General features: G+C 33.4%; 3 protein-coding genes across 5 annotated transcripts; 1 reads left to right on the forward strand and 2 right to left on the reverse strand.

Annotated features, from left to right (window-relative positions):
* Positions 1-113: 113 nt before the first annotated feature.
* On the reverse strand, positions 114-1,678 carry LOC7481703 (uncharacterized). The gene has a single exon (XM_002319452.4). The coding sequence runs from the start codon at positions 1,602-1,604 to the stop codon at positions 333-335; it is 1,272 nt and encodes a 423-aa protein (XP_002319488.2). The 5' UTR covers positions 1,605-1,678; the 3' UTR covers positions 114-332.
* Positions 1,679-9,105: 7,427 nt separating this feature from the next.
* LOC7481704 (uncharacterized) lies at positions 9,106-14,531 on the reverse strand. Of its 3 annotated transcripts, XM_024584123.2 has the most exons (7): positions 13,956-14,531; positions 13,305-13,415; positions 13,137-13,195; positions 11,287-13,035; positions 10,464-10,599; positions 9,801-10,076; positions 9,106-9,698 (listed from the first exon to the last, which is right to left on the reverse strand). In XM_024584123.2, exons 1-7 carry the CDS (start codon positions 13,960-13,962, stop codon positions 9,439-9,441), a joined length of 2,598 nt encoding a protein of 865 aa, XP_024439891.1. In that variant the 5' UTR covers positions 13,963-14,531; the 3' UTR covers positions 9,106-9,438. The 3 variants fall into 3 exon arrangements, with proteins under 3 accessions (XP_024439891.1, XP_024439890.1, XP_002319489.2); XM_024584122.2 differs by having other exon boundaries at positions 9,106-10,076; positions 13,137-13,192; positions 13,956-14,526; XM_002319453.4 differs by having other exon boundaries at positions 9,106-10,076; positions 13,956-14,525.
* A 7,826-nt stretch (positions 14,532-22,357) lies between these two features.
* Positions 22,358-26,102, forward strand: LOC7478912 (calmodulin-binding protein 60 B). The gene is made up of 8 exons (XM_024583978.2): positions 22,358-22,864; positions 22,959-23,034; positions 23,431-23,483; positions 23,759-24,246; positions 24,343-24,503; positions 24,608-24,814; positions 25,018-25,189; positions 25,283-26,102. Exons 1-8 carry the CDS (start codon positions 22,773-22,775, stop codon positions 25,765-25,767), a joined length of 1,734 nt encoding a protein of 577 aa, XP_024439746.2. The 5' UTR covers positions 22,358-22,772; the 3' UTR covers positions 25,768-26,102.
* The last annotated feature ends 1,269 nt before the right edge of the window (positions 26,103-27,371 follow it).

Here is a 27,371-nt window from a genome sequence, read left to right on the forward strand (position 1 = left end):
TATCATGTTATTGATTCAATAATACAATTAATCCACTGTTTCACAATAATTTCCCTTGTTGATTATACACCTAGAGATTATCATCTCTCATCCAAACTGGAGGACGGTGCTAGTTATTTTACTAAAGAAAGTGCTACCATTAATGGAGAGTACATAGATCAGGGACAAACTTCTCTTTTGAACTAAAAGAGGAGAGCATCTATCAATAAATACATAGATAGAGCATAAAATACAAGATTTAGACAGGAAAAAAGTAGATTAAAAAATTAATCATAAAATCTCTATACAATTTCCTTTTTAACACATTTAATTAATTACTTGATTACCTGGATTTAACTGGATTTAACTGGATTCAAAGCTCTTGCAATTCCATTCATAGCGCCATATCCCTTCGAACTAAAACCTAAACACCCAAGCAAACCTTGCCTGTAAGGCAGAAATGTCTTCTTTCTCATCTCTTCGGCTTGTGCTCTACTTGCCTTGTAATGTAACTCATGTGGTGATACTGGTACTCTCCTCTTGCCTACACCATTTACTGGCTTCTTCCCTGAAGAAGAAGAAGAAGAAGAAGAGCCTTGCCCACTATTTCCCTTCACTTTCTGACTCTCACCACCAACAATAGTCCCATTATTGTTGCTGCTGCTAGACTTCTCTTTCGACATACCAAGTTGAACACTACCACTATGTTGCTTACTCTTCTCCTTGGCTGGTGAAAAGGAAATGTTAGACCAGAACTTGTTATTACTTCTCCCTTCACTCTTGCTTCTATAAAGAAAATCTTTCAAAAAAACCCATCTTTTTGAGTTCCTTCCAGCTGATGATGACCTTGAAGATGAAGCAGAAACTGAAGGAGTGCTTGTACCACCACTAGTTGTTGCCTCGTCAAGTTTAAGACTTTCATCATTAACTTCCAGAGAAGTACTAGACCCATCAATTACGTTCTTGTTTTCTTCATCATAATCTTCAAAAGATGTACTTCTTAATGGTGACATGGATCTTGTTCTTCTACGTAAAGATTTGTTCTTTAACCTCAGATCTCTCCCTCTTGACATACTTTCACCGTTATTACCACCCTTTCTTGAACCTTTCTTGGATTCATCATCATTACTGCTATCTCCGTCCTCTTCTTCGTTTTCAAGATCCAACAACGGAGCCAACACTTGGGGTCTCTCCAAATGAGACGATAACTTCATGGGTCGGATCTGACCATTCAAGAAAAGCTCGTCAGCTGAACTCATGGATCCGGTCTGACCCGACGCGGTCGAACCAAATCTTGCAGAGAATTCAAACTCATAACCAATAGGCACACTATTATCCGGCGAAGAAGCAAAGGATCCCCTTTCTGAAGCTGATGATGTTATTGCAAAATGCATTGGACTTGCCGGACAGCTATAAAAGAACCCACCGTTAACGGGCCCGGATCCTGGTCGGCCCGGACTAGAAGGTGCACTAACATAAGGCGTAGAACAAGTACTGTCAAAGTCTTCAGTGAAGTATTGGGATTCTAGAGCTTTGCCGTTATAAGGGTTCTCAAGGTCTGTTTTTGGGTCAGGTGTTGAGGTTTGGCCATTTTTATTGCTACTGTTAGCTTCTTGCAGCTCCATTTTCTCTTTGCTGCCTGTGTAGGAAGGAGAGACGGAGAGAAGTGATGGAGTCGTGTTGTGCTAGTGTTGTGTTGTGAAGGTAAATAAGATTTTGAGATTTGTTTGGGTTTCTAAGATTGCCCTTAAAGAAGAAAAGTTATAACAGCTATTGCCATTGTCTTTTTCATTGTCCTTAATTAATGAATTATGGCAATTAGGAAGTCTTTAAAAGGCATTAAATGGTATTTTTTTTATTATGAGTAATGTGAATATTTAAAATAATTTATGTGTATTTTAATTAATTTAGATCTGAAAAAAATTAAATGGTATATTGTTATATTCACGTAATTTGAACTTTCCATCATTTTGACTTGTCAAGTACATTTGGGAATAGGTAAATTGAATTTGTGGATTTAAAGGGAAGAATATGGGATTCTTATTTTTTAAGAAGAAAATTTTATGGTAAACGTGGTAAATATTTATTTTTTATTTTTTAATTTTTAGGGTTTATTTATAAAAAAAAATAAAAATAAAATATAATTAATTATGATTTATCATAAATAAAAATTTTACGGTGTCGTAAAATTTTTATTTATGACAAATCATAATTATTTATTTTTAATTTTTTTTAGTTGATTGAAAGTAAAATTTTATAATTATTTTGTATGACCCATTTTGAACAAAAAAATAAATATAAAAATAAAATAAAAACATGAAATTCATGATCTCGAAAAAAAAATTTACTTGATATCTTTTTATTTTAGTTTTATCTTTTTATTTTTTTAAAATGAACTCTAAAAAATAACTAATATAATATTATTAATTACTCTTTAAATACCGTAACATTACTTAAAGGGAAAATAATATTTTGGCTTGAAAATTTTCCTCTCCTTTTATATTTATCTCTTTCTTTAAAGCTAATCCCAACAAAATAATTACTAATTACTAAATAACCATCCTTCCACGAGATAGTGTTTAATCGTCCTTCTAGAAGACATAATAATATATATATATATATATATATATATATATAAAATAGTACGTGAGGAAAAAAATTAAAAAACAGCACAATTAAAAGAAATCGAAATATAACACATCTTGAGTTGTTTTGTTATTAAAAATAACGCAATTTATTAAAATTTAATAAGTGGTTACTCAACCTTAAAAAAATATTAAAGATTGTGAAACTTTTTATATATTTTTTATATATATTTTTAAGTAACCCTTCGAATTTTTTTTTTTTTCTGAATTGTTGTTTTGTTATTAAAAATAACGCAATAAACTTTTTATATATTTTTTATATATATTTTTAAGTAACCCTTCGAATTTTTATTTTTTTTCTGAATTTACACTAATCTTGAGAACACGTATTTTTTAAATTCAAAATTTCAAATAAGTTAGCTACTCTTAGTAGCACAACCACTTGAGCTGTTATATTTTATAATCTTTTTTTAATTATATTATTTTGTAATAAAAAACCTTCACGCAAGAAAATGGTAGGCAGATTGTCGAAGATTCACAGTGAGATTTTTATTTCTTTGGTTTACCAAAGTCATACGCAGCAGCCCAGTGACCGACCTCTCTTTACAAATCGTCACAGTTTAGAAATAGATAGAAAAGAGAATATAGAATTGTGTCTAGAAATGATATATAAAATAAAATAATTATTTTTATATTGTATTTAGTTATAGTAAATATGATATAAAAAAAATTAACTTTATCTTTAATATGTATTATTATTAAAGTTACATATTAAAAAAATAATTTTATATATTATATTTTTTACTTTAGTTTTATATCAAGTGTTGAAATTAATAATATTATGATAACTTTAGTTATAAATTTGGGATTGATTTGACAAATTAATCCGAGACATGAACTAGTTGAGTTAAAAAAAAATAGATGAATGACTGACTCAAATTGACTCGGACAAAAATAAAAAATCCAGGCCAGCTCGAGATAAAATAAGGATAAAAAACCCATTGATTTTTTAAAAAAAATAAAAATTTTGGGCTAACGAGTTGATCCTCTCGACCCATGATTTGAACCTTTCCTCACGTCGATTCCCGAGTCGGGTTTTAAAACTATGTTAATAATCATTTTTATCCATACATACATTGACTCGGGCCAAATCGTGTTGACCCTCCTAACTTGTAACCTGGACCCTACCTCAATTGATCTCCAAATTGAGTTTAAAAACTATAATACTAACCATTTTTATCCATACATTGACTCAGATCAATCCATGTTGACTCTCCCGATCTGTAACCTAAACCTTGCCCTGGTTGATCCCTTATTTATGTTTTAAAACTATGATAATAATAAATTTTATTCTTGCATTGATCAAAGTCAACCCCTAATTGACCCTCCTGACCTGTGATCAGGGTCTTGCATTGAGTTAACCCCCGAATCGGGTTTTAAAACTATAATAACAACAACCTTTATTTTATGCTAACTTGAGTCAACACAGGTTGATCCTCCTAACACGCGACTTATGCCTTGTTCTGAGTCGACTCTCGAGTCAGGTTTTAAAACTATAATAATAATTATTTTTGTCTTGTGTTGTCTCGGGTCAATGGTCAACCCCACTCGTGACCCGAGCCTTGCCTCTGATAGACCTTCATATCAGGTTTTAAAACTATAATAATAATCATTTTTATTATTGCGCTAACTCAAATTAACTTAATCAATAACCTGGGCTTTGCACCAGATCACCTCCAAGTTAGGTTTTACAACTATGACAATAATTATTTTTATTATTACATGTCTTGGTTAGACAATTTTGAAATTAAGAGTTGTTTATAATGATATTTTAGGAATATAAAATAATAAATGTTGTCTATGGAGTACTCTCTGTACCTTTTATTTTTTAAGTACATAAATTCACTCTAAAATTATCTCTCGAATAATTTTATTTTTATATTTATATTTATATTTATATTTTTAACCAAACAGATTTTTACCTCTATTATTTTTGTTTTTTTTATCGTAGAATAGTAATCAAACACTACCTTGACGAATCAAAAATCCTTGTTTAATTTAAATAAAATCTCTAAGCTAGGCTATGTTTAGCAATGTGGTAGTGGTTGCTTTTCAAATAACTTTTTGTGCCGAAATGCATGCTAATGATGTTTTTTCATTTTTTTAAAATTATTTTTGACATCAGCACATCAAAACGATTCAAAACGTATAAACCGTATTAAATTTTAGCAAAAAAAAAAATTTTAAATTTTGTGGGAACGCGGTTTCAACCGTGTTCCCAAACGCTTCCTTAGACATAAAGGTATGTTCATGATGTATTTTACTGTATCAACAATTAAGAATTCATATTTCAACTCCAAATATATTAATCAAAATTTCCTACAAGTTATTGAAGCTTAAATTATATTACTTTGTATAATAATAATTTTTTAAATTTCATTTAAAGGTTATCGAATTTGGCTAAAATTTTGAATACAATAATTAAATCAACATGTTCGTGAAGTGATGAAAAAAATAAAAGAAGTTTACTTGAAATTTTAATTAAATTCTAATATCTCAACCAATCTCATTTATTTAAATAAATTTGGCAAAATTAATTTTTTAAAAAGCCAAATTACAAATAGAAATATCGTTGATTTTTTCAATTAAATTTTATAATAATATCTCTTGATGAGGTTTGAATTTATTCCATCAACTTGTAGGCTTGGTATTTTGGATATTTAGTTAATTTTTTAATTCTTATAATCTAATTTTTTCTTATGAGATGATCAATGAATCATGCTTGATACTTATAAAAAATCTATTTTATATTCAAGGACTCTCCAATGATTAAATGAGCATCATTAAAAAGAAAAGATAGTCATAATTTAGAAAAAAACTCTAAAAACAAATATTGCATTTGTAGTGGAGAAAACTAAAACCTGTTTTTGAAGGATATCTCCCTCTCTTTTATAGCCACTGAGCACTATTTATTAAAGAAAAGGAGTTAAAGTATCAACAGAATATCTCCGAGGCGTTAGGACAAAATATCTCTGACTTCTAGTCCAAACATGAAGTTTAATATTCTCTGCCTCTTTGAAGTTAAAAGAATACGGGCTCAGTACTTGGTTGAGTCTAAAATTAATGGGTCTGACAACTTGTCAAATTCAAGAATATCCAAGCCAGCCTAAGGCTGAATTCAAAGATGATAGATCTGGCAACTCGTTAGATCCACGCATGCATGGACTCAACACTTGATGCATCATAAAAATAACGAATTATTAATCTCTCTTTATATTTTTTTAAGAGCATATCTAACACAAAAACAATAAATGTAGATGCATCATCTCCAATTTTTATGATGCATATACTATCTTGATATAGAATTAAATACTTCATGAATACATGGTACCTTTTTTTTTTTTTTAAATCTCGTATAAGAATCAACTGAGATAAGATTAGGCAGCCAAAAAATATCCTGAATTTACCTAAGAGCTAAGAACCCAAAAACAAAAAAACAAAGACTTTCGAGCTCTACATGATTGACACGATGTCCAAGTCCAAATGCAATAATCCCTTCAACCATCCTTTTGGCATGGAGTTTTTAATCCATTATTTGTACGAACAATCAATGGTGATTTATAACCATTCGGCGGAGGGCATTAAGTTGTTGGCAACATTAAATTAAAGGCAATGAAAAGAGGAAACAAGCAGCAGATCATGACAAGAAAATAATTCAAAAAAAAAAAAAAAGGGTAACGTCGAGAGAAGAGTAGGGATCGAGGTGGGGAGGTGGGGAGGTGAACATGGACAAAAAAATTTACTAACAAGGCGGCACGTTCGAGCTGCTGCCATAGCCATAGCCATATATAGCCATAGCCATTTGTGTGCTTTCTCTGTGATGTCACCACACCATTTCTTCCCCGTGGAGGCGTCACATGTGACATGTTCCTGCTCCATTCTTCATGGCGGTGTCTATTAGTGTGTATAACACACACGCGCATTCATTCACACCAAAAGGGTCCATCTTCGAGCCTCAGCCGTGTGATGTCTGTCCTCGAGATTCATGCACTGTACATGAATCGTGCAGTCATGGGGAGTCACTAATCTCAGGAAGTAAAACCTTGCTAGTGGGTCCTTAATTGGGACATGCAACGTCTGATTGATGGATGGACGGTTGACATTTTAGGTGTCCTTGATTAATTGTTATTTTTTAAAAATTGATGATTAATTGCCATGACTTTTAAAAATTGATTTATAGTATGAATTATTGTCTTAAATGTTTATGATGGATTTGAAAGAAATATTTTAAAAAAAATCATCAATTTTTCCTGTGGATAAACCTTTATAAAATACAATTAAGAGCTTCAAGTTAATTTATTAAATAAAAAATATTGAATAAGTTCTTTTTTTATATTCAAGATGAATGGATTTATATCATACATAGCAATTAGCCATGTATTAAATCATATAAATTCTTGATTTGATATTATAAACACGATTAATCTAAATTAAAAAATAAAATAAGAATTGATTTTGTGTAAAAAAAATATGATTAATTTTTTTCTGAAGAGATTAATTACCATAATACATACGAAGAAATCATGATATAAATCATGATTCACTAATTAATATTTCGAAAGTAGCATCAGCAAACGACAATAACAAAAACCATGGGTGTATTGATTCAATGCAAGACCCGTCTTCTAAGGCAGAGGTACACTCTTGAAACATCAAGTTACAGCAAAATCCATAGGATCCTCTCACTCTTGGGCAGCTACCACGAGGCCAAGGTTCTGTGTCTTTAAACTCTGTTCTAATTAATTATTAATTATTAATCATTATCTAATCCTGTCTTAAACAATTCGTTAATCAGAATAAAGAGAACATGCTAATCTGTTGACATGTTGCAGAACACAGTGCCCTCTTCCCAGTAGTTCCTTCCTCTGTGCAAGAAAGAAAACTCCTGGTGTCCTAAAAAAATAATAATAAAAAAGGCTTAACCCAATCCAAGCTTGACATGTGCCCAAGCAAGTTGAGTAGCCTATCATGGCCCACGCTAGTTCATGGAGTTCCAATAATTTTTCCAAAGAAAAGGAACAAGTTAATGTTGTTATAATTACTGGAGGTTTGTTATTAATTTAAAATTAGTTGAGATGCATGTAAGTTGGTCTGGACATCTACGTTAAATTAAAAAAAAAAAAAGAAACAAGCTAAAATCCATATTGCCCTCGCACATGACCATTACAAATCTTAAGGTAAAAAAATGTTCACTTGTTTAAGATATAATCTTGAAATTTAATGTCAATTAATCTATAAATAATTTTAAAGATATTTATTACGATAAAATTTTTAAAAAAACACATTTTTTACCATAACTATAAATCTCAAACTAGTTCATGGCCCGACTCAATACTCTGATGATGGATTAGATAAGTCAATGGATTAGTCCCAAGCAATGTTATTTTAATTTTTTTAAAAAAAGTTAAAGTAAATCTTGTAAGGACTGTCAATTGATTTGCCGGATCAACTTCTAACCTAGTACAACATTAAACCTTGCCCAAACAAGTTTAAATTGATAAATATCGAATTAAACCGTTGAAGAAAGTAAAACTTTACAGCAATGGCGTGTTGCTATGTGAAAAACCCTCGACAACATGTTTTTAATAAAAGGGGAAGCCTATGGTGGCAACAGGTTACTAGCCTGTAGGCACCAGGAATAAATGAGCTATGCCTAGCTAGTTCAACTGTCAACCTTCCAACGAGTTACTGGATTCTTTCCCAACCGAATCTTTAATTGGTTTCGTATTTTCAATGGTTCAGTGATTAATGACTGGTCTTCTCTGTTTATCTGTGAAAACCGGACCGGTCTTGACCCTGAGTGGACAGGGATTGACCCACCAAGACATTCAGGGTTTTGAAACCGTGGTGATAACATGCTATGGGATACTGGTATTTTCTCCATGTTCATGTACATGGACTGTGCACATAACATCTAACCATGCATGCAAGAAAATGGCGAGAAGCTATGGCTTCCAATAGAGCCATGCTATTAGATGTTATAGCGCGAGGAACAACTAGGCCCTCTCGACCTGCACAAGAACAATCACTTCCTCAAAACAAATGAGCAATCCGAGCTACGTTACTGGGAATGCTTGATGTGATGCTTCAATCACCCCAAATGAATCACAGAAAAGTTTCAGTTTAGACCTGAAAATAACATTATTTGCATGGCTAATAAATTAAGGTGATGATGGAGTGTCCCCCCAAAAGCACAGTCCACAAGTTCAAAGCCTAACAAGAATGGGGTGAGAAGCAGACGGCGGAAGGAATACCGTGAATCAAATTCTGTATCGCTTTAAGCTCTTCGGGCCTCTAGGAAAAGAAAGTGATGATGAAAAGCGTGGAAGGAATTGAATACATGGCCCAAGAAACGTTTAAGTCATAGTGAGAGGAAGCTCGAAAGGTAATTTCATTAAGCACAGAGGTAGAAAACCATAGACACGAGGCTGAGAATTATGAAATAAAACCCTAATAATAGAAGGAAGAAGCTCCTAATATCAATCATAAACCATCATTAATGTTATTCATCAAACTACAGCAAACAGAAAAATTGCCACAACTACATTAAAGAACAGAAGCTTACCCCTACTATCCAATACGTGGACAGAATTCTAGCCGTTAGATTGTTATATCAGTGGTTAATTCTTGACGAAAATCTGGAGGGAACTAACATCATTGGAAGGGAAAAGTGCAGTTGGAGGAATGGTTATTACAGGTGGAAAGAATATGGAGATGTGAGCAGTGATCATATTCTTCTTAAAGGAATGCAGAGGCAGCAGGTTACCTTAAATACAGTGGAAGTTAAATGAGAGAAAAGCCTTCTTAAAGCGCTTTACAAGGGTAATAAATCAGAAACCAATTCATCAACCAAGGAAGTTAGAATCCCATCCTCAATTTCTACACCATCTTCAAATGCTTCTATGCTAAAGTCCAGCCATTTCCCATTCGGAGTGCTCATGTCCTGCTCTACAAGTTCATCCACCATCAAGTCACCCATGCTTTGCCAACCCAAAATTTCCTTGTACAGTTCCTCTGCCAACCACCCCTTCCTTTGAAACAATGTTGACAATTTAGCCCATGCTTTGCAGCTTCCTACAAAAGTTTGTCTGCATTTAAAGTCTAGGAATTCACTAACACAATCAAACAAAAGCTTTCGCGCAAGCTTGGAGTACTCTACTTCATTACTTTCCATACCCTTGTCTTGATTCTCCAACAGATCAAAAAGATTGGGGTTTATGACTTTGAAGGTTTGACCCAATGCAAAACCTTTCAAGTTTAGCTCTGCACTGTTAAGTATATCCCTTATGAAATCCAGCTCCCAGTCGCTTAATTCCTTCAATTCTGTTGTGCTGCACGTTCTAGTTGTGTATTTTCTTACCACATCCACTATAGATATCGAGGAAGCTGAGTCTGATAACTCAGTTTCACCCTCCATTTCTACAGATTCATTTGTTGAGCAATGGCTACTTCCTGAAAATATGAGTATATACTTTGGTCATTATTTTCATTAAAACACGTAATTTTATCCAAAAAAAGAGATAAAGGATCGTAACCAATCTAGAAAGGTAATTTCAGCCAAAAGTGGTTCTTTAAAGCTTGTGTTATACATCCCACATCACGTTACGAGGATCTACCTGATGTGAATAATTATGGGAGAAGTAGATGCACTTTTCCTACAACGCACTTGTATATCTCTCATATTATAAATATCAGTCCCAAATTACCACTGCTAGGCTCCTAATTGGCATTTAACTGATATTGGTTTATGTCCAAATTATAATGCATGGAGATAATCCAAATTTCTTTGTGTGCTTACATAGTAGAAAATAAGTCAGGGAAAACAGTGTACAACTTTACCATTGAGATATGAGCAACTTCCACTTGCAAAAGAAGGTTCGAGAATTGAAACTGGGCTAGTACGTTGACACTCAAGTTCTTTTCCAGTTTCACTGTAATTGCTGCTACTGCTTTGCACTTCCATCTCTTCTGATTGCTGAAAAGGTTGTCCGAGTGAGATTGTCAGTGTGCCAAATAAGATGTCAACTTATATTCATTTCTAAAGATGAGAAATGTGAATTGAATTATTTTTTGTGAGAACTTCCAACCATGTTAGTATCTGCTTAGCTTTTTAAAGCATATTAGAGAATTCTGTCTGCTGACATACCCATTAGTTAAGGAGCGTGTCAAAATTGGGAAGGTAAAAAAAAGATGTTGGCAGTAATTTGCACACAAGCTCCGAGTTCTACAGCTAAAACCATTTATAAGGACTTGCATCTGCACCAGACAATTACAGACCAAAATCCAGACTCTTTAGCACTTGCAAAAATGAAAATCAGAAAATCTAAGGGACAGCTTCAAAAGCAATTCTACCCAGCTCATAGACACTGACAATTTATGCATAATGCCAAAGAATATACCAAGTTTGCAGCAAAACTAGGAGAAGCAAGCGCCCATTTCAATTAAGGTAGAAGGTTTTCTGAACATTATTGGACTTGACAGAAAAAAGAAGAAGAATTCTTCCTACTTTATCTACTATATCTATAATGATGTACATGTACAATACAGTAGAGGCATGGAATAAATTAAACCTATTGCCAACCAGATAGGTCACATACAAAGGCATCTACAAAAAAAAAAAAAACAGAAGGATGCAGCTGTGGATTGTGAAATTAAGACTGACCTGCCACTTTTGGTTCATTGCAAGCTGTGATTTTTCCACCAAAACACAATCAAAGTAACCAAGGCTGTCTGACTTATCTTTATCGTGAACAATTTGAAGCATCTGGTCCAGTCTTGCAGAGGGGGTGCTTGCTACATTGGGAGTAGACAATGAGTTTTCTAAACTGGATGAAGAAGTAGCCGAAGTCTCCTCTCTGATCCCATTACAATGGGTAGACTCTACTTTATTTGTTAATTCTCTCAGCTTTTGCTCCAAAAAAACACCCATAACATCACCTCCCACTACATTCAACCCAGGGAGATAAGATGTTGAGCTTCTGAAGGAAGGATGATCATTACTACCAAAAGAATCAATAGCAGAGTTGTTGCATTTATCCGACATTTGTCCAGATGACTGATAACTAGGCATGGCTCTCTTTATGGGAGACGAGAACATAAATGAAACAACATCCATGCCATTTTTCCTGTTATCCATAGCCATATTCTTGTTCCCATCTATTACAGCATTACTTTTTGTAGACCTTCCATCCTTATTGAATGATACATTAGGAGAAACACTTCTGTCAATTTGAAGATCACCACTTACAGACTGTTTCTTCTTTTTCTCCTTTTCAGAATCCATCATAACCGAGCCGATCTTCCTGGGCATGATTTCAGGCTTTACAACAATCTTATTTACATTCCTATATTGTCCAACAGAACCACTTGTGGATTGTGTTTTATTACCTTGCTGGTTAGAAACTGAATTCTTCAAAGTTGAACTACCTTTATTGGGTACAGAATTTTGCTTGAGGTTATTTTGCTGAAGTACATTATTGGTCCTGCTTTCAAAGGTTCTCTTCTGTATAGCCTTTTGTGTACAATGCTGGTTCTTAAGCAACTGGTTTGCTTTGACCTCATTTTGTTCCTTCTGCTTCACAATGCTCTTACTTCTCAGTGGTGACCCGTCTCTTTTTTGAGCATTGGACTTTGCTTGTGCTGCAATTGGAACAGACTTTCCTTTATTCCTCAAACTGTTGGGAGTGCCTTTTCCTGAACCCGTAGAAGCCTTGGCTGATGACAGGCCTTCTGATCCACTCCGTCTCTTGTCACTTTGCTGTTCTTTTGTATTCCTGGCAACAGAGGGTTCATTTGATCTTTGGGGCCTGGATGTTAAATGTGCAGCTTCCATTTTCTGTTTCAAATCCCGAATTCTCAAGGGAACTGAAGAAGTCCTGATTGATGGCATTTTACCAATGCTACTCGCCTTAGGACTTGCCTCAATTATCTTTGCAGCTGCCTCCATTATGTAAGCCACATTCTTTGTTGGAGTGAATCCAGGATTCTTAATTGGAGACAACAACTTATGATGGGTAACTGGAATTGATTTAGCCAATTTTGGAGCCAGTGCTTCAGTTTGGAACCTCGCAATTGGCCGGTTTTCCACCTTCTGCAGCCTTGATTCCACGGAATTCCAAGCATACTTTTCTTGCTCATTTGGAATGTTGCGGTAGTCCATTGGGTTATATTCACTCCATAAATTAGGGGTGCTCCTATCACATGGAAATGCCCTAAGAGAGTGTGGATCAAAACCTAGGGTAGAAGAGGGCTCAGCAACATTTGATGCAGGCAAAGAATCCAGACCCATAAGTCTAGCAACTGCCCCAGGGGCCCTTGTTCCATATCCTTCATCACTAGTCACTGACAAAGCACAACTAAACTCACTACTTCCTCTGTTACTCGAGTTTGCTCTTCTATCATCCAGCTCTGTCTGGATGTACAGCAGAAACAGACCATTTAATCATGTTTAAGATTTTTTTAACTGAAGTTAGTAGAAATGAAAATTACAACAGAAGAGAGATGAATGCTCACCATATGAAGCCGCGGCTTTGCCATTTTCTCAACATTTTCCTTTCCTTGCTTTAATCCTTCTACAATCACCATGCAGACAGACATTAATCAAGTTAAAAACAGGATAATGTATCAGACCATCAGAAATTAACACATGCACAAACATAATCTACCACAAAACAACTGTACCAGGAAATTCATAATTATTCACGAACAGCTTCTTGCGAGACTTCCCATTCCAATCAAACAAGTGGAAAAAGCCTCCTTTTGTACGTTTTCTCTCAACCTCCATTCTATTATCTACAAATCATAATCGATACAGTTTCAACAATAAGTACCACCCAGAAAAACCAAGTCCGAATAAATTCTATCACATTCTTTCTTAACCATGAGAAACATTCAAACAAGCAAGTTTCTCTCATCAAAAACCAAAATTTACCATGGCATTTCACAAAATAATCAAACAGAATCCATCAGCCAAATTAGATTGCCATCAAGTTCCAATTTTAAAACTGAAGAAGCTCCAAAGATGAATTGAAACACAACTAGGACCCAAAAGATTAGACCTTTAAATCACAAGCACACCTAACATTAGCTACATTGCTCACTCAGGAAGCAAAAATCTAAAAAATGCTAGATGTTTACACATAAATAGATAGAGAGCCCAGAAACAATTACACTAACTGCCAAGTAAATCAGACAATTCTTTCTTTAAACAACCAGCATTGCCAAAATCACAAGCATTGTAGAGCCATATAACCTTCACTAGAATGAATAATCTCCAGCCAACCAAAGAAAACAGAAGGAAACAAACATGAGTCACATAAATAAAAATCTTACCTGACATCCTCCAAGAGTCAAACTTCCAGCCTTTACTCGCATAAAAAACAAAATCATCCAAATCCCATTTGTTGTAGAACCAGAAAACACAATGAAAGCACACAAAAAAAACTTAAATCAAATGGGTTTTCTTCAAAAGTCACAAACTTTGCCAACTCATTATCCAAAAAACCCAAATTTTTTCAAATTCAAAAGCTCGCAACTTTGCCTAAAAGAGGATGCTTCTCGAGCAAAACTAAGAAAACCAGATGTCTAAAGGCTTAAAAAGTCAAGAAAAAAAATGGTGACATTAGCAGAAAGTGAGAAAGACAGAGAGATTTTGGGTAAATAAGGAATGGTCCAAAAAAATGGAGCTAAAAGAAGTCAGTTCGTTTTAAAAAGTGTGAAAAGGTGTCAGTCCGGAGAGAAAGAGAGGGAGGGAGTAGCCTGTCCGTGTTGTGTCGTTGTTAGCATTAAATTTTGAAGAAGATGAGACACCGCTTTGATTTTATGGCAAGACTGCAAGAATTAACAAGTCTCCTCCCCAGTGAAACCGTGAGTGTTCAAAGATTTATTTATTATCATAAATAATCGAGCCAACCAATTGGATTATATTTATTTATTTATTTATTTTGTTTTTCCAAAGTCAGTTATATGTTTTTTAACTAGTTTTTCACTTGCATCAAAGATTAAAGAATCATTTTCCTGAAGTATGTTCAAAGACAAACAATCTAGTCCAGACAAAAAATTTAAATTCTTGTGACTTAACTTGGAAATTTCTTTTCTGGTTTTAGGTGAGAATGTACTGGGATCAATATAAAAAATGATTTCTCTCCGGACTACAAGCCACTCCAATCTTATAGCTGGAAAGTGGCGTGGGTGATTCGGAAAGATTTGGATTCAAGCAAATGTTTTGCATCTCAGGCAACTTCATATGGTGTTGACACATGACCATGATATTGGAGGTTGTTGACATATCATCGTCTACAAATCTATTTCTCCAAATTAACTAATCAAAATAATTACATGGTTGTTGCATATGCTCGTGTCAAGCATATTCCCATGGAGAAGACTTCATTGCTTTGTTTGGTTCCTAGTTATAAAACAGGATTGGCCCTTAGGTCATTTCGATCCGGCAAATCTAGAACGATTTAAAAAAAATTAATTTGATTTGACTCAATAAAAAATTTAATTTTATTTATTCTTTAAAGGAAAAAAATAATTTAGGGCCGTAGGCGGGAATGTGGCATCAAGACTATTGGAGCTAAAGAGTTTTTTTTTGGCACGACTCTTGGCGCTATTTTTGGTCTGTTTGTTTGTGATGGTTGTTGAACATCACAAACGGTGCCGTATCAGTTCACTAATAATATTATTTAATACATTTCTTAAGTTTAATTAAATTCTCAAACTCCCAAGTTTTAAAACGATCCTTTTTATTTTTAAACCTTTAAAATAAAAACTCAGAAAAAATAAGGAATATATAGAAGCATAATTTGAAAATATAAATCAAGATGAGAAATAAAGAAAAAATCTTTTGTAAGGGATGGATTTACTATAAAGAGAAATCAAATAGTCTAAGCATTTTTTTTTGTGCCAAGTCTGCAATTCAATGCCAAGCTTACACGTTATTTCTCCATTCCCAAATCATGATCTCCTATTTTTTTTATCCATTTTTCCTGTTTTTTTTAAATTAAATTATTGTATTTCAAATCTCTACACATGATGATGTTAATTTAGAAGTTCAGATTGAGTCAGACAATATATTATATAATTTATTATGGAGTTTATAGGTCTAAAATCTTAATTTTTTGTCTTAATTTATATCATAGAATGTAGAGGTGAGAAAAAAATCGAAAAATCAATTAAACTAGAAAAAAAAATTAAAAAAACTGAATCGTAAAAAATAACTGATTAAACCGATTAGGATACATCAAATTTATTTTATATTACTTATAACGCCTTGTGTCATAAATTAAGTCTTTGTTTTTGGTTTGATGGTTAAAAACATGTCGATAATGATTAATCTTTTTTTTTAAAAAAAAAAAAATATATCTCAATATTAATATGGTATTTTTAATTAGTGAAATAAAATTTTCTAAATAACTAATACTTGCACAAGTTTTTACATCTACAAGATCAGAAGCTAATGAATATGTTGTCCATCAACCATAGATCGATTCATTGTTCATGCATCATGAAATGGTTTTGCTTGAATCAATACAAATATATTAATTAATCCATATTTATCTTTAGATAAGTTGATTTAAATTAACTTAAATTTTTTTTTTAAAAATCTAGATGGTGTTTAGGTTTCGGATTAGATCAATTCTTATAATTATTCAAATTTAGGCTATTAATGCATGAAGGTCTATCATCTTCTTCTTTTTTTCATCATAATTTACGCTATAAAGCATGAATCCAGCGGCCATGAAGGAGCTTGAGCTTGCAATACGTTAATGCATGCTTTTGCCATTCCTGCTAGAAAACATATGAAAGATTGGATGGAAATTGTAATTAAGACCCCTAATTAATCCAAGATCCAACAAGCGATATATATTTTCCCAGTGCCAAGAGAGGAAGAAGATATATGTATGTAAATCTTTGTTTTTCAAAATTCATCACCAGATACAGGAAGATCAAAAACAAAAGGAAGATAAGAGAAATGGAGGGGAACTAATTGCATTAAACAATGAACAAATTCACATTCCTTTTACAGTTTCTTGTTCATGGAAACCACACATGAAACAGATCTTAATATTTATATAAATATTAAACAACAGGGAGCATTCAACGGTCACAAAGCCAACCTTAATTTGCAAATGCAAGAAGGGTACTGTTAATCAAGTTAAAACATGCACCTTTCAAACCTTCATCTCCTTAATTTCTTGACTATTATATGTATAATTTGTTTGATCCTCTCTTTTAGGATTTAGCTATAGATGGATAATTCTATAGCAGGTTCTCTTGACCCAGCAAAGCCCTTTCTTTATAGAAGACTTGACTTTTCCCTCGACAGCATATAGCTTATATCTTGCAACACGTGTTTTCCTCTTTGTCTCTGGTGAATTCCACCACGACTTGGCAGACTTTGAAGATCTCTTTGCAACATGTTGATCATGATACCGGTGATGATGCTTCCTGGAAAAATCATAGTCTGGGCGATATTTTGATGTTACAGTACTTCTGTCATGAACATTGATCTCGTCCATCTTGATTGATCTCCCAGCTCCCTCTCCCTCTCCCTCTCCCTCTCTCTCTGCAACAGGAGGGGTCAAATGAGAGAGACAAGGCGAGAGGGATGCTCTCTTAGGCCTTTTATCAAGGGAAAGGAAGGGATATGATTTGTTAGGAGAGAAAGGTAAGATCATGTTAAGATAGCTTTGTACTTCTAATTCTAACGGTGCGTAAGGTTGTCAGCTTGTTAGATTCTGTCATGACAGAATGTTTTATTATTTCTCATTTTGAAAAAAAAGATATTTTATTTACTAATCGAATCAGATTAATCAAATAATATCCACCATACCTTAGCTTATATTATTTCAGAAATTAATTCATTTCATATGGATATTAATTTCAAGAAAAATAATACGGAATAATATAAACATATTCATACTTACTCTAGATTCAAAATAACATTGCTTTAGTAATTTTTACTTGATTTCTAATCCAAGTTAATGTAAATATCCACATCATGATAATCTCATATAACGAAAGAAAGGTAGTTCAAACCGTTATTCTTATTTAATTAGGATATTAAGTTTTAGTTTATGTTATTGGGTTTAATTTATTTAGAATTTTATGTTATTTTATTCTAGATTTGCGTTTATTTTTAGGGAGTCTAATTGCTAGACGTTGTTCTAGCTAGGATCTCAGTATTTAAAACCTCTTTGTATTACGGTCCATGCAGATTAGAAGCTATAGCAGGTGGAGACTGTCAAGAAAGACAAGCAAGCAAGACTAAAATACCTGGTTGGCGCAGAGGCAGGCCGTGGTTCCCAATGGTTGCTTCGTCTTGTTCAAAACCATTCCCAGTATTTTCTGAATTATTGAAGCATAAACAACAATACGTAAAGGCAAGATAAAGAATCGCAGACTGAAATGGATTATTACAGTATCTCAGCAGACTTGATTCAAGGTGCGAAATCAGTATCGGGTTTGTTCATTTTTAATATTTTTTTTTCAATTTCATCCTTCAGTGTTTGATTGATTGAGAATTGTTATTATTAATTTGTTTTGATTTGCTTTCTATTGAGCCATTCAGATCTCATGATTCAGGTTTCGCAGGTTAACTGAAGTTGACTTGATTTCAATTTTATTCTTCAACATTTGGTTGATTGAGAATTGAGCTTAAATATGTTTTTGAATTTATTTTTCATGAGGTTATCTCGATCTCATGAACCGGATCGTGGATTATATATGTTAGCCTCAATTGATATGGATTGATCTAAGGTTGATCCAATATATTATTGTCTTAATATTAAAAAAAATGTTTTGAAATTTATTTAGTTAAATTATATTTTCCCCCAATTATCCAAGTTGGCTTTAGACTTACTAAGTTGACTGGGTTACATCGGATTAACTTTTACATAGTTTAAATTTTTTTCTTCTTGAATATATTTTTTAATTTTTTATAAAAAAATTAATTTAACTCACAGCATAACGCATGTAAATTATTCATATCTAAAAGAGAAAGTTTCCGTTTCTCATTTATTTATTATTATTATTATTATTATTTGATTTTTGTGATTTGGAATATTCATAAAAAAAAAAAATTCTTGCAATCTTCTGTTGAACTTAAATCCTAAATAATATCTTAAGAAACAAAATTGACTTAATTACAATCTTAAGCGTATCCATGGAGTTAAGTGGTAGCTACTCCTTCTAGGCTTCAGAGCGTGTTTGGTATTGTGGTAGCTTTTGTGGTTATGGTTTAAAAAAAATTGTTTTATAAAAAGTACTTTTAGTTGAGGTTGGTTTGAAAAAATAAGTGTTTGGTTAAAACTGTGGTTGAAATTGAGGTTAAACAAAAAGTAGTTTAATGTGTTTGGTTAAGAATGCTTTTGAAATTGAGGTTATAAAATAATTTAAAAAATATATATTAATATTGATGATTTTTAATTTTAATATTGTAGATTTAACTATTGCTATTACATCATGAAATAAATAATACTTTATTTAAAATATTTTTTATTGTTCCATTAAACTACTTACAATTTCTTCACGTATGAAATTGAGATTGCGATCAAATTCTGTAAATGCAGCGTCGTCAAGCGATCTCTGTCTAATTTATGTAGTCATTAAATAATATTTAACACTAATTTTTTGAATAAAACACAATTAAAAATAAAAAAAATATTTTGTTGGATCAGACTCAGTTCAATACATTTTTAGCTTTGAATCGGACCAGTTTTATTATTCATAGAAAAAAAATGGATCCACTGTTCGAAGAAAATATGGATGAACAGTGGAGCCATGCTCCACTGTTCATCCATTTTCCAATTACAAGAAGCAGCTGAGAGCTGCTTCTTGTAACCTATGGTTGCACCACAGTTAATTATGGGACCCACCATTAAAAAATTATGGTGGAAATGTTACCGAAAAATTGTGTCACAATACCAAATAACCACTTAATGCCGTTGTTGCAAAAGAGCCTTGCAGTCTGCAGCCTTGCAGCGGTCAAACATAAACCTCATTGCCTCGAATTTTCTTCCTTTCCTTGAATCCTAACCTTAGTTGATTTACCTTTTTTTTTTTTTTTTGGGTCTTATAATTAATTAAAGGAAGGAACAGTATACCACGAGAAACACAAGTTCCCAGAATTTTCCCAGATGATGGGATTTTCCAAGAAAATACATTGATCCGAAAGTTAGAACAGCCGGAACTTGCACAGAAACTTTGTTGCTCCATCTCCGACCAGTTGACTGACAAACCATAACTGTTGAGTATTGACCATATGTGTGGCCACCATAGCCCCTGTATTCCAAGCAAATAAATAAAAGGGATTCTCGAATATTATACCAGTACTTAATGCTGATTCGTCTTTCTCCTTCCCCTTTCTTCTTTCAAAGCGAATCATGGACCTTTGTGCTCTTCTTTTGATTGCTGGACAGGCAGACGAGATAATGTTTATGAATTCGGTGTTTTGAAGTGTAAGTAATAATTGTAGTTTAAAGTGTTTTTTTTTTAAAAAAATATATCAAATTAATTTTTTATTTTTAAAAATTATTTTTAAAATCAATACATATTAAAATAATTTTAAATAATAAAAAATAATTTTAAATAAATGTACATGAAGCCGCGTGAAAATTGTGGGATTAAGAGCAAATTAATGTAGATGGGGTTGTTGTCTGATCTTTCTATTTTAAGTTTTTAACAATGCAGCGTGTGGGTTATGTTGATTCTATTAATTGCAGTACCGGCATTGAATTGAATGGTCCTCTTACCCCTTGCACCAATTGAGTCGGGCAAATTCTGATTTTTAATAATATTATTTTTAAAAAATTAAAATAATATTATTTATTAATTGGATCAGATTTTAACTTGTTTTTTTTTTCGAGTTAACTAGATTTTTTTTATCTTAAAATAAATTTGAAGAAAATTTTGTATTGACGCCTGAAGTCTTCATCCAAAGATACTAATCACTTAGCATACCTAAATATATAAACACTCATTTAGATCATCTTTTGGAATGTCATGGTGATTATTTTTTAAAATGTTTTTTGCTTGAAAATATATTAAAAAAATATTTTTTTTAAAAAAATTATTTTTAATAGCAGTATATTAAAATGATCCAAAAACACCAAAAATTATTAATTTGAATCACATAAAAAATAATTTTTTTAAATTTTTTTTAAATATTTGTCAAACATTAAAATAAATATACCCTTTTTGTACCTATTAAGTAGGGAAGGTGTGTGCATGAATTTGATGGTTGAGGGTGGTATGGGATCTAAATAATTTATTTGAAATTATATTCTTATATTTGTTTGTTTGCTTGTAAGTTTTTTTAATTTATCTTTTATGGTACTGTTAAATGTTGAAATATATATAATTTTTTATTTTTATAAAAACCACTTTATTTGACTTTACACATTTTTGACGATCAATTGTATGTTTTGGGGTTTTTTATTTAAGAAAACAAATTACAATCCATCAAAATATCTCTTGATTTATTTAAGAGATGATGGGGGAAAAAAATCAAATTCAAGACAAAACTAAAAAATTAAAAAAGAAAAAGTAAAGCGATTTCGCTTTAGACACAAAGAATACATTTAGTTTAAATCCAATGATTCGAGCCCCTTTTCAAGTGAGATCCTAATTGAACTTGACAAGTACGATTTTTACTCTTTTTTTTGAAAAGAAGAAGAAGAAGAAGAAGAAGGAGAAGAAGAAGGGGAATTAGATGTGTGCCTTTATAACACAGATTTACCTTGAATACAAATTGAATTGAATTCAAGATTCAAATTCTCCTAGACCAATTCAATGGAAATCTAGATTTTAATTCAAAGTTGATGAATTCTTTATTCCTTTTGCTGTTTGTGTCTTTGCATTGCATCGTGGTCTCTTTCAAGGTCGTCCCTTTGCAAATCTAGAACGCGTAGCATGGAAATTTTGGCTGTAACTTCCAGCAGCCTTCTATTCCACCACCGGTGACCCGTCAAGCTACCGTGTTTTTCTACTGTTAATTATACATTTCCAAATATAATAAGAACATCGATCGCTTATGAAAACCGTTTTCAGCCTGGGTCAGGTGGGGCTCAAGGGACTGAATTGAAATACTTCTAAACCCTACAAGGACCAACATGTATAGTTTATCACCGGAATAGCAGGGGAGAGCAAAATCACCGGGATATATGTAAAAATAACGAGAAATTAACCGTAAATTATTTGGATACTTTGATTGGAATTTTATAAATATTCATTTCAATTTTAAAAACCAAACTGAACTAAATCAATTCAAAATAAAAACCTCGTTATTATATATTAAAGATACATTCAATAAAAAACCACCCTAAAATTAACAATAAGCTAGTGGTGACGGTTAATGTTTTTTTCTCAAAAATATATTAAAAAATAATATATTTACATGAACAAATCAAAATAATCTAGATATATTAAAAAAATAATTTTAAGAAAATTCAATTTTTAACTAACATTATTTTGGCTGATAAACATAGTGTAACAGACATGGCATCAAAAACGAAGAAGAAGAAAAACACCACGAGCCACACAAGCATATTCGAGAGGAAAACAAAAACGCACATCATAATCACTTTCTTTTACTATTTTTAATGATTATGTTTTATTGTGGGCACATGACAATACAAAGGGATTGGTGGTGGTCTACTTTTCAATTATTATCCACGCGGTTCGTTCGTTAACTGGCATAAAATTCCGACTTACGTCTGATAGTATCTAAAGGCAGGTACTATTCGCGCGCCAAGTTCTTGGTCTTTTTTTATTCATTTATACTTCAGTTGATAGGTAACTCCTATGTCTCGAGTCTGTTCTGATACGTTGGAGTGTCCAATATCAGTACTTCTTGTTGTTTTTTGTTGAACTTTATCAAAAAATCATCCTTGACTTTTGAGTTTTAGCGTGTCCTTTGTACATTACATGTTGTTTTTTCTAGTTTCAGATGAAAGTTCCATGTAGCTTCTCCTAGGTGATTAAAGAAATCAAACCACTAGGTTTGAGTCAACCCAACTTCCTATTTAAACCCTCGTAGTTCGAGTGGTTGCTCTCTCTCTACTTACCACAATCTTTAGTTTCAAGTGTTTCTTGTACATTTCTTGAAAAGGGCCTTCTTGTTGTTGTTGTTTAGAAAGTACTGTAGTGATGGTGCTGAAGAGGCCCTTTCAGTTTGATGGTGGGGAAGATGGGTTTGGGATGGGAGGTCCGGGAGCGCAAGAATCAAAGAGATTTAGGAAGTGGGTTGATTTCTTTTTGGTGAATTTCTAAGTGTTTTTAGCTGATAGTTTTACAGGTTTTAAATAATTTGGGTTTGGTGGTTTTTTCTTGCAGCGCTGTTAGAGATGTGATGGGAAGGCTTTCTGTGAATGATTTTGTGTCTAAAATGGAACCATTACTTCGAACTGTGGTAGGATTTCTCTCTTTTATTTATTAGTTATTTTTTCCATTTTTAATATTATTCTTCTTAGCCAAAATCCATTCCAGTTAGTTTTATGTCCAAATGGCAACTTGTGATAGTTTAGAACAGCAACTTGACAATTTTCAAGTTCAATCTGTAATTAGGGTTTGAAACAGGTTCTGCTACTTTGAGCTGTTTTTGTCATTGCCTTGCCTTTCTACTTCTTGTGTGTTTGTTGGCTATTTTGGTTTCCATGAGTAACACATGTGATTTCATACCAAGGATTTGCCTGTCTTTTGAGTATGGCAGCCTTCTATCTGTTTGAAATAGCTCAAATTCTAAATATTGAGAAGTACTACTTGCTTGGCAGTCTTTAAAATTTTGCTCTGCTTCTTGTTTGTTTAGGTCCGAGATGAGGTGGAAAGGACGGTTCTAAGAGTTCTTCAATCATCCTCAAGGTAAATTCTTGCCTCCGTTGCTTGTTATCTTTGAAAAATCTGTCAATAAGGGTTCTGGTTCTGTAAGAATTTGAGTTTGAGATCAAATCAAGCTTGATCCAATTGAACAACTATCGTGACTGGATCAGTTTCTTTACTCTGTTATAAGGTTTCTGTCTCTGCAGTTCTAATCCAGCTTGTATAGATCTTGCAAAACCTATTCATTATTTCTATAAGCTTTGGTACCCTCATGGTTCTAATCAGATAAAACTCATTTTCTGCTCACCTTTTTGCAGACCCTCATTTAATCAGAACAAGACATCAGGAGGCCTGATGTTGCACTTTGTTAACAAATTGCCCTCCACCATCTTCACTGGCGGTAGGTTAGAAGCTGAGGACGGCTACCCAATCAGAGTTGTGTTGATGGATGCTAATACGAGGACCGTTGTCTCATCTGGTCCTCTAGCTTCCCTGAAAATCGAGATAGTTCCCCTTGATGCTGATTTTGGTTTCGATGATCAAGAAGATTGGAGCAGGGGTGAATTTGCAGCCAACGTGATTCGTGAAAGAGAAGGTCGAAGGCCATTGGTGACGGGAGAGCTCACTGTTACATTACGAGATGGTGTTGGCCAACTAGGTGATATAGTTTTCACTGATAATAGTAGTTGGCAGAGAAGTAGAAAGTTCAGGTTGGGTGCTAGACCTGTACAAAAGGTTTCTGATGAAATGAGGATTAGGGAAGGAAGAAGCCAAGCCTTTGTGGTTAAGGATCACCGCGGAGAGTGTAAGTTCGAAGCTCAACTCCAACTCTACATGCTGTCTGTTTCTAGCGAAATCTACCGTGAATCAATAAGACTGACAGTTAATTTTTTTTATTCAGTGTATAAGAAACATCACCCTCCACACTTGCATGATGAAATATGGCGACTGGAAAGGATTGCAAAAGACGGTGCATTCCATAAGCGGTTGGCATTTCATGGAGTTGTGTCTGTGCAGGAATTTTTGCAATTGTATATGACCGATCCAACGAAGCTGCGCACTGTAAGAGAATCTCCTTTTGTTTCATGCCCTTCTTTCTTTTATTTAGTTATTCTCAGTTTCATGAGCACCGACTTAATGAATCTGTCCTAACCATGGGGCTGCAGGTTCTTGGATGTGGCATCTCAAACAGGATATGGGATACAATTATAGAGCATGCTACCACCTGTGTTCTAGATAATAGCAGGTTCTATAGTTACTTCGATGCTGGACAAAGCATCGGTCTGCTCTTCGATTCCATCTACAAAGTTGTAGGAGTTATGTTTGATTGCCAAAGCTATGAGTCTCTGCATAATCTCTCCCCTCCTCAAAAAGTAAGTAATGCATAAGATCATGGAGTTCATTGCAATCCTTCAATTTAGACACAGCTTTAGTTTCTATTGATTCATTAGATTGGAACAAAGAGACCCTTCTTGAAGTGTCCAGCGTTTCTTGGGTCTCAAGGTTTTTTTATGATTATCAATCCAGCACAAATATTTCCGATGTGATTGATCAACTTCTCTGTTCAATCTGTCAGGCCTTGGTTGAAAACATCAAGCGGCAAGCTTATAAGAACGTGCACAACTTCATCCAGGTTGATGCTAGTGCTATTTTTGGCCCCTCGAGGTCCTTGACACCCCTGCAGGCTGAGCCATTTAATGGTCCAAATCTAGCACTGCAGCAACTTGAATTCCCAGTCACACGCCAAGGTATATGAACTTGCAATTGCCAAAATTCTCTGTAATTAGCATTTCCAGGTTCACGATTCTCATTTTTCTGAGATGTTTTGTGCGATCAACCAGAAATGCAAATGGATTTCAATAATTCATCCAGTTCAACATCTTATGGATACGACACAGAAAGTAGCAGTCCGTTGGAAGTTTCTGGAGCTCAGACTAGTCATCAAGAAGCATTCCCTCAAATGTTTCGGAACAGCTTCAAATTTACAGATTTTTTCCCCCTTCCCTACACCGAGGAAAACAGTTGGTCACCAAAAGGTTGGCCAGTTGTGACAACCGAGGAATTAAGCCCTGAGGACATTTCTGGTGTCCAAACATCAACCTGGTCTCCTGGTAATTCAACATGGGGAACAGGCAGTGCCTTTATCTTCACTGCAGGTGATGAAGGGGATGCAGGCTTTTTTTCTTCTCATCCCAGTTTCGGTATACACGTGTCCCGGATTCGACCACCGAAAGCAAGGTGGTGCAAGCTCCGCGCTGCCCTCAAAATGGGGTCATTTATGCGAGATCTCGCAGCTAAAAGAATGCTACAAGGCCTCTGTATGTAAGCTTCTCAACATTTAGGATCAGATAAGCTCTCCTAGATGCATATGAGAAATGGTTAATTAGATGTCATGTTCTCTTGCAATCTTTTCCTTCCCTCCATGTAACAAATGCAACAAAAGGTCCTCACTCCTTTAGCCTGTTAGCCTAGGGCGATAGCTTCCAAGATGCCCTTCTTGTAAAAAATGTTACAAATGGCCTTCTGTGTGTTAGCTACTTTGTTTAGCTTCTGTTAGCTCATGATGATTCCTATAGTCCTTCTTGTAACAATTTACCACAAATGGGTTCTTGTACAGAATGTTCAGAATGATCAAATATGGTGAATCCTTTTCTCTCAAAATTGGGTGTTATCGACTCTACTTTCTGCTATCTTTTCTTCTTCTTCCTAATGCCGTGTGAGCTATCCCAGATGATACAGAGAGTTAAAACTTAAAATTTCTATATTTCAGTTACAAGGGAATAGATATATATATAAAAAAAATTATTTTTATGATAATTTTAAAGTTATTTTTTATCCTTTCAAAATAAAAAGTACCAAGATATTACAGTTTATTATGCAACTATCTTTTTGGTAGTTGGAAAGTAAACAGCTTTACTGTAATGAAGCAACTCTTCTTCTTCTTTTATCTTTAAACTTTTTTTTCAATTTAATTATTTTATTATCTAATTTCATGAGATTAAGTTTTAAGTTGTTGTTGAAAAATAAAATTAAATAAAAAAGAATCACAATGAAAAACTAATTTTCTCATAAAGGAAAAAACATATACATATATAAATATTTAACCCTGTTTTTATTTTTAATTTTGACATTTTTATTTACTTTATCTTGGAAGTTTTTTTTTTTTTACCAGGAAAAAATGGTTTTTATTTTCATAAATTCATCATAAAAATATAGTTTATTTATATGAAATATCCAGTTCGGTCTATTGTTGCCTGTGATTTTAAGCATTTTTCTGAAGGTAATCTATTGCTTGGTACTTGGTAGTACGTGATGTTGTTTGTGTTTATGTATAAAAACATCATTAGAACCATCTAGGTGGTGACCCAGTGGTAAGAGCTTGGGACCAAAAGGTTTGCTCCCTCTGTGGTCTCAGGTTCAAGCCCTGTGGTTGCTCATATGATGGCCACTGGAGGCTTACATGGTCGTTAACTTCAGGGCTCGTGGGATTAGTCAAGGTGCGCGCAAACTGACCCGGACATCCACATTAAAATAATAAAAAAAAAACATCATTAAACACGACCAATTGCTGTCATCATCGTCAAGTTGTTAGAAAAACTGGAAATAAATAAATCATGTCTAGTCATCTTGGTAATTCTTTAGCTTTAGGTCAATTGATTGATTGTGATATTTTATCTACTTATGGTTGTTGATTAAAGGTATATTTGGAAATGGAGAAAATTTTAAATTATTTTTATATTATTTTTATATATTGATTTCAAAAATAATTTTTTATTACTTAAATACATTTTTAAACAAAAAAAATATTTTAAACCAAAACTATAGATATCATACACCATGTGTGGCTAATCCTTATCTTAAAAAGTAATCAAGCTGGAAAGGTGCCTAATTCCATATTTACAGCTGGATTGTTATCTGATTGGATATATG

Source organism: Populus trichocarpa, chromosome 13 (genome assembly GCF_000002775.5).
Source record: "Populus trichocarpa isolate Nisqually-1 chromosome 13, P.trichocarpa_v4.1, whole genome shotgun sequence".
Taxonomy (NCBI): domain Eukaryota; kingdom Viridiplantae; phylum Streptophyta; class Magnoliopsida; order Malpighiales; family Salicaceae; genus Populus; species Populus trichocarpa.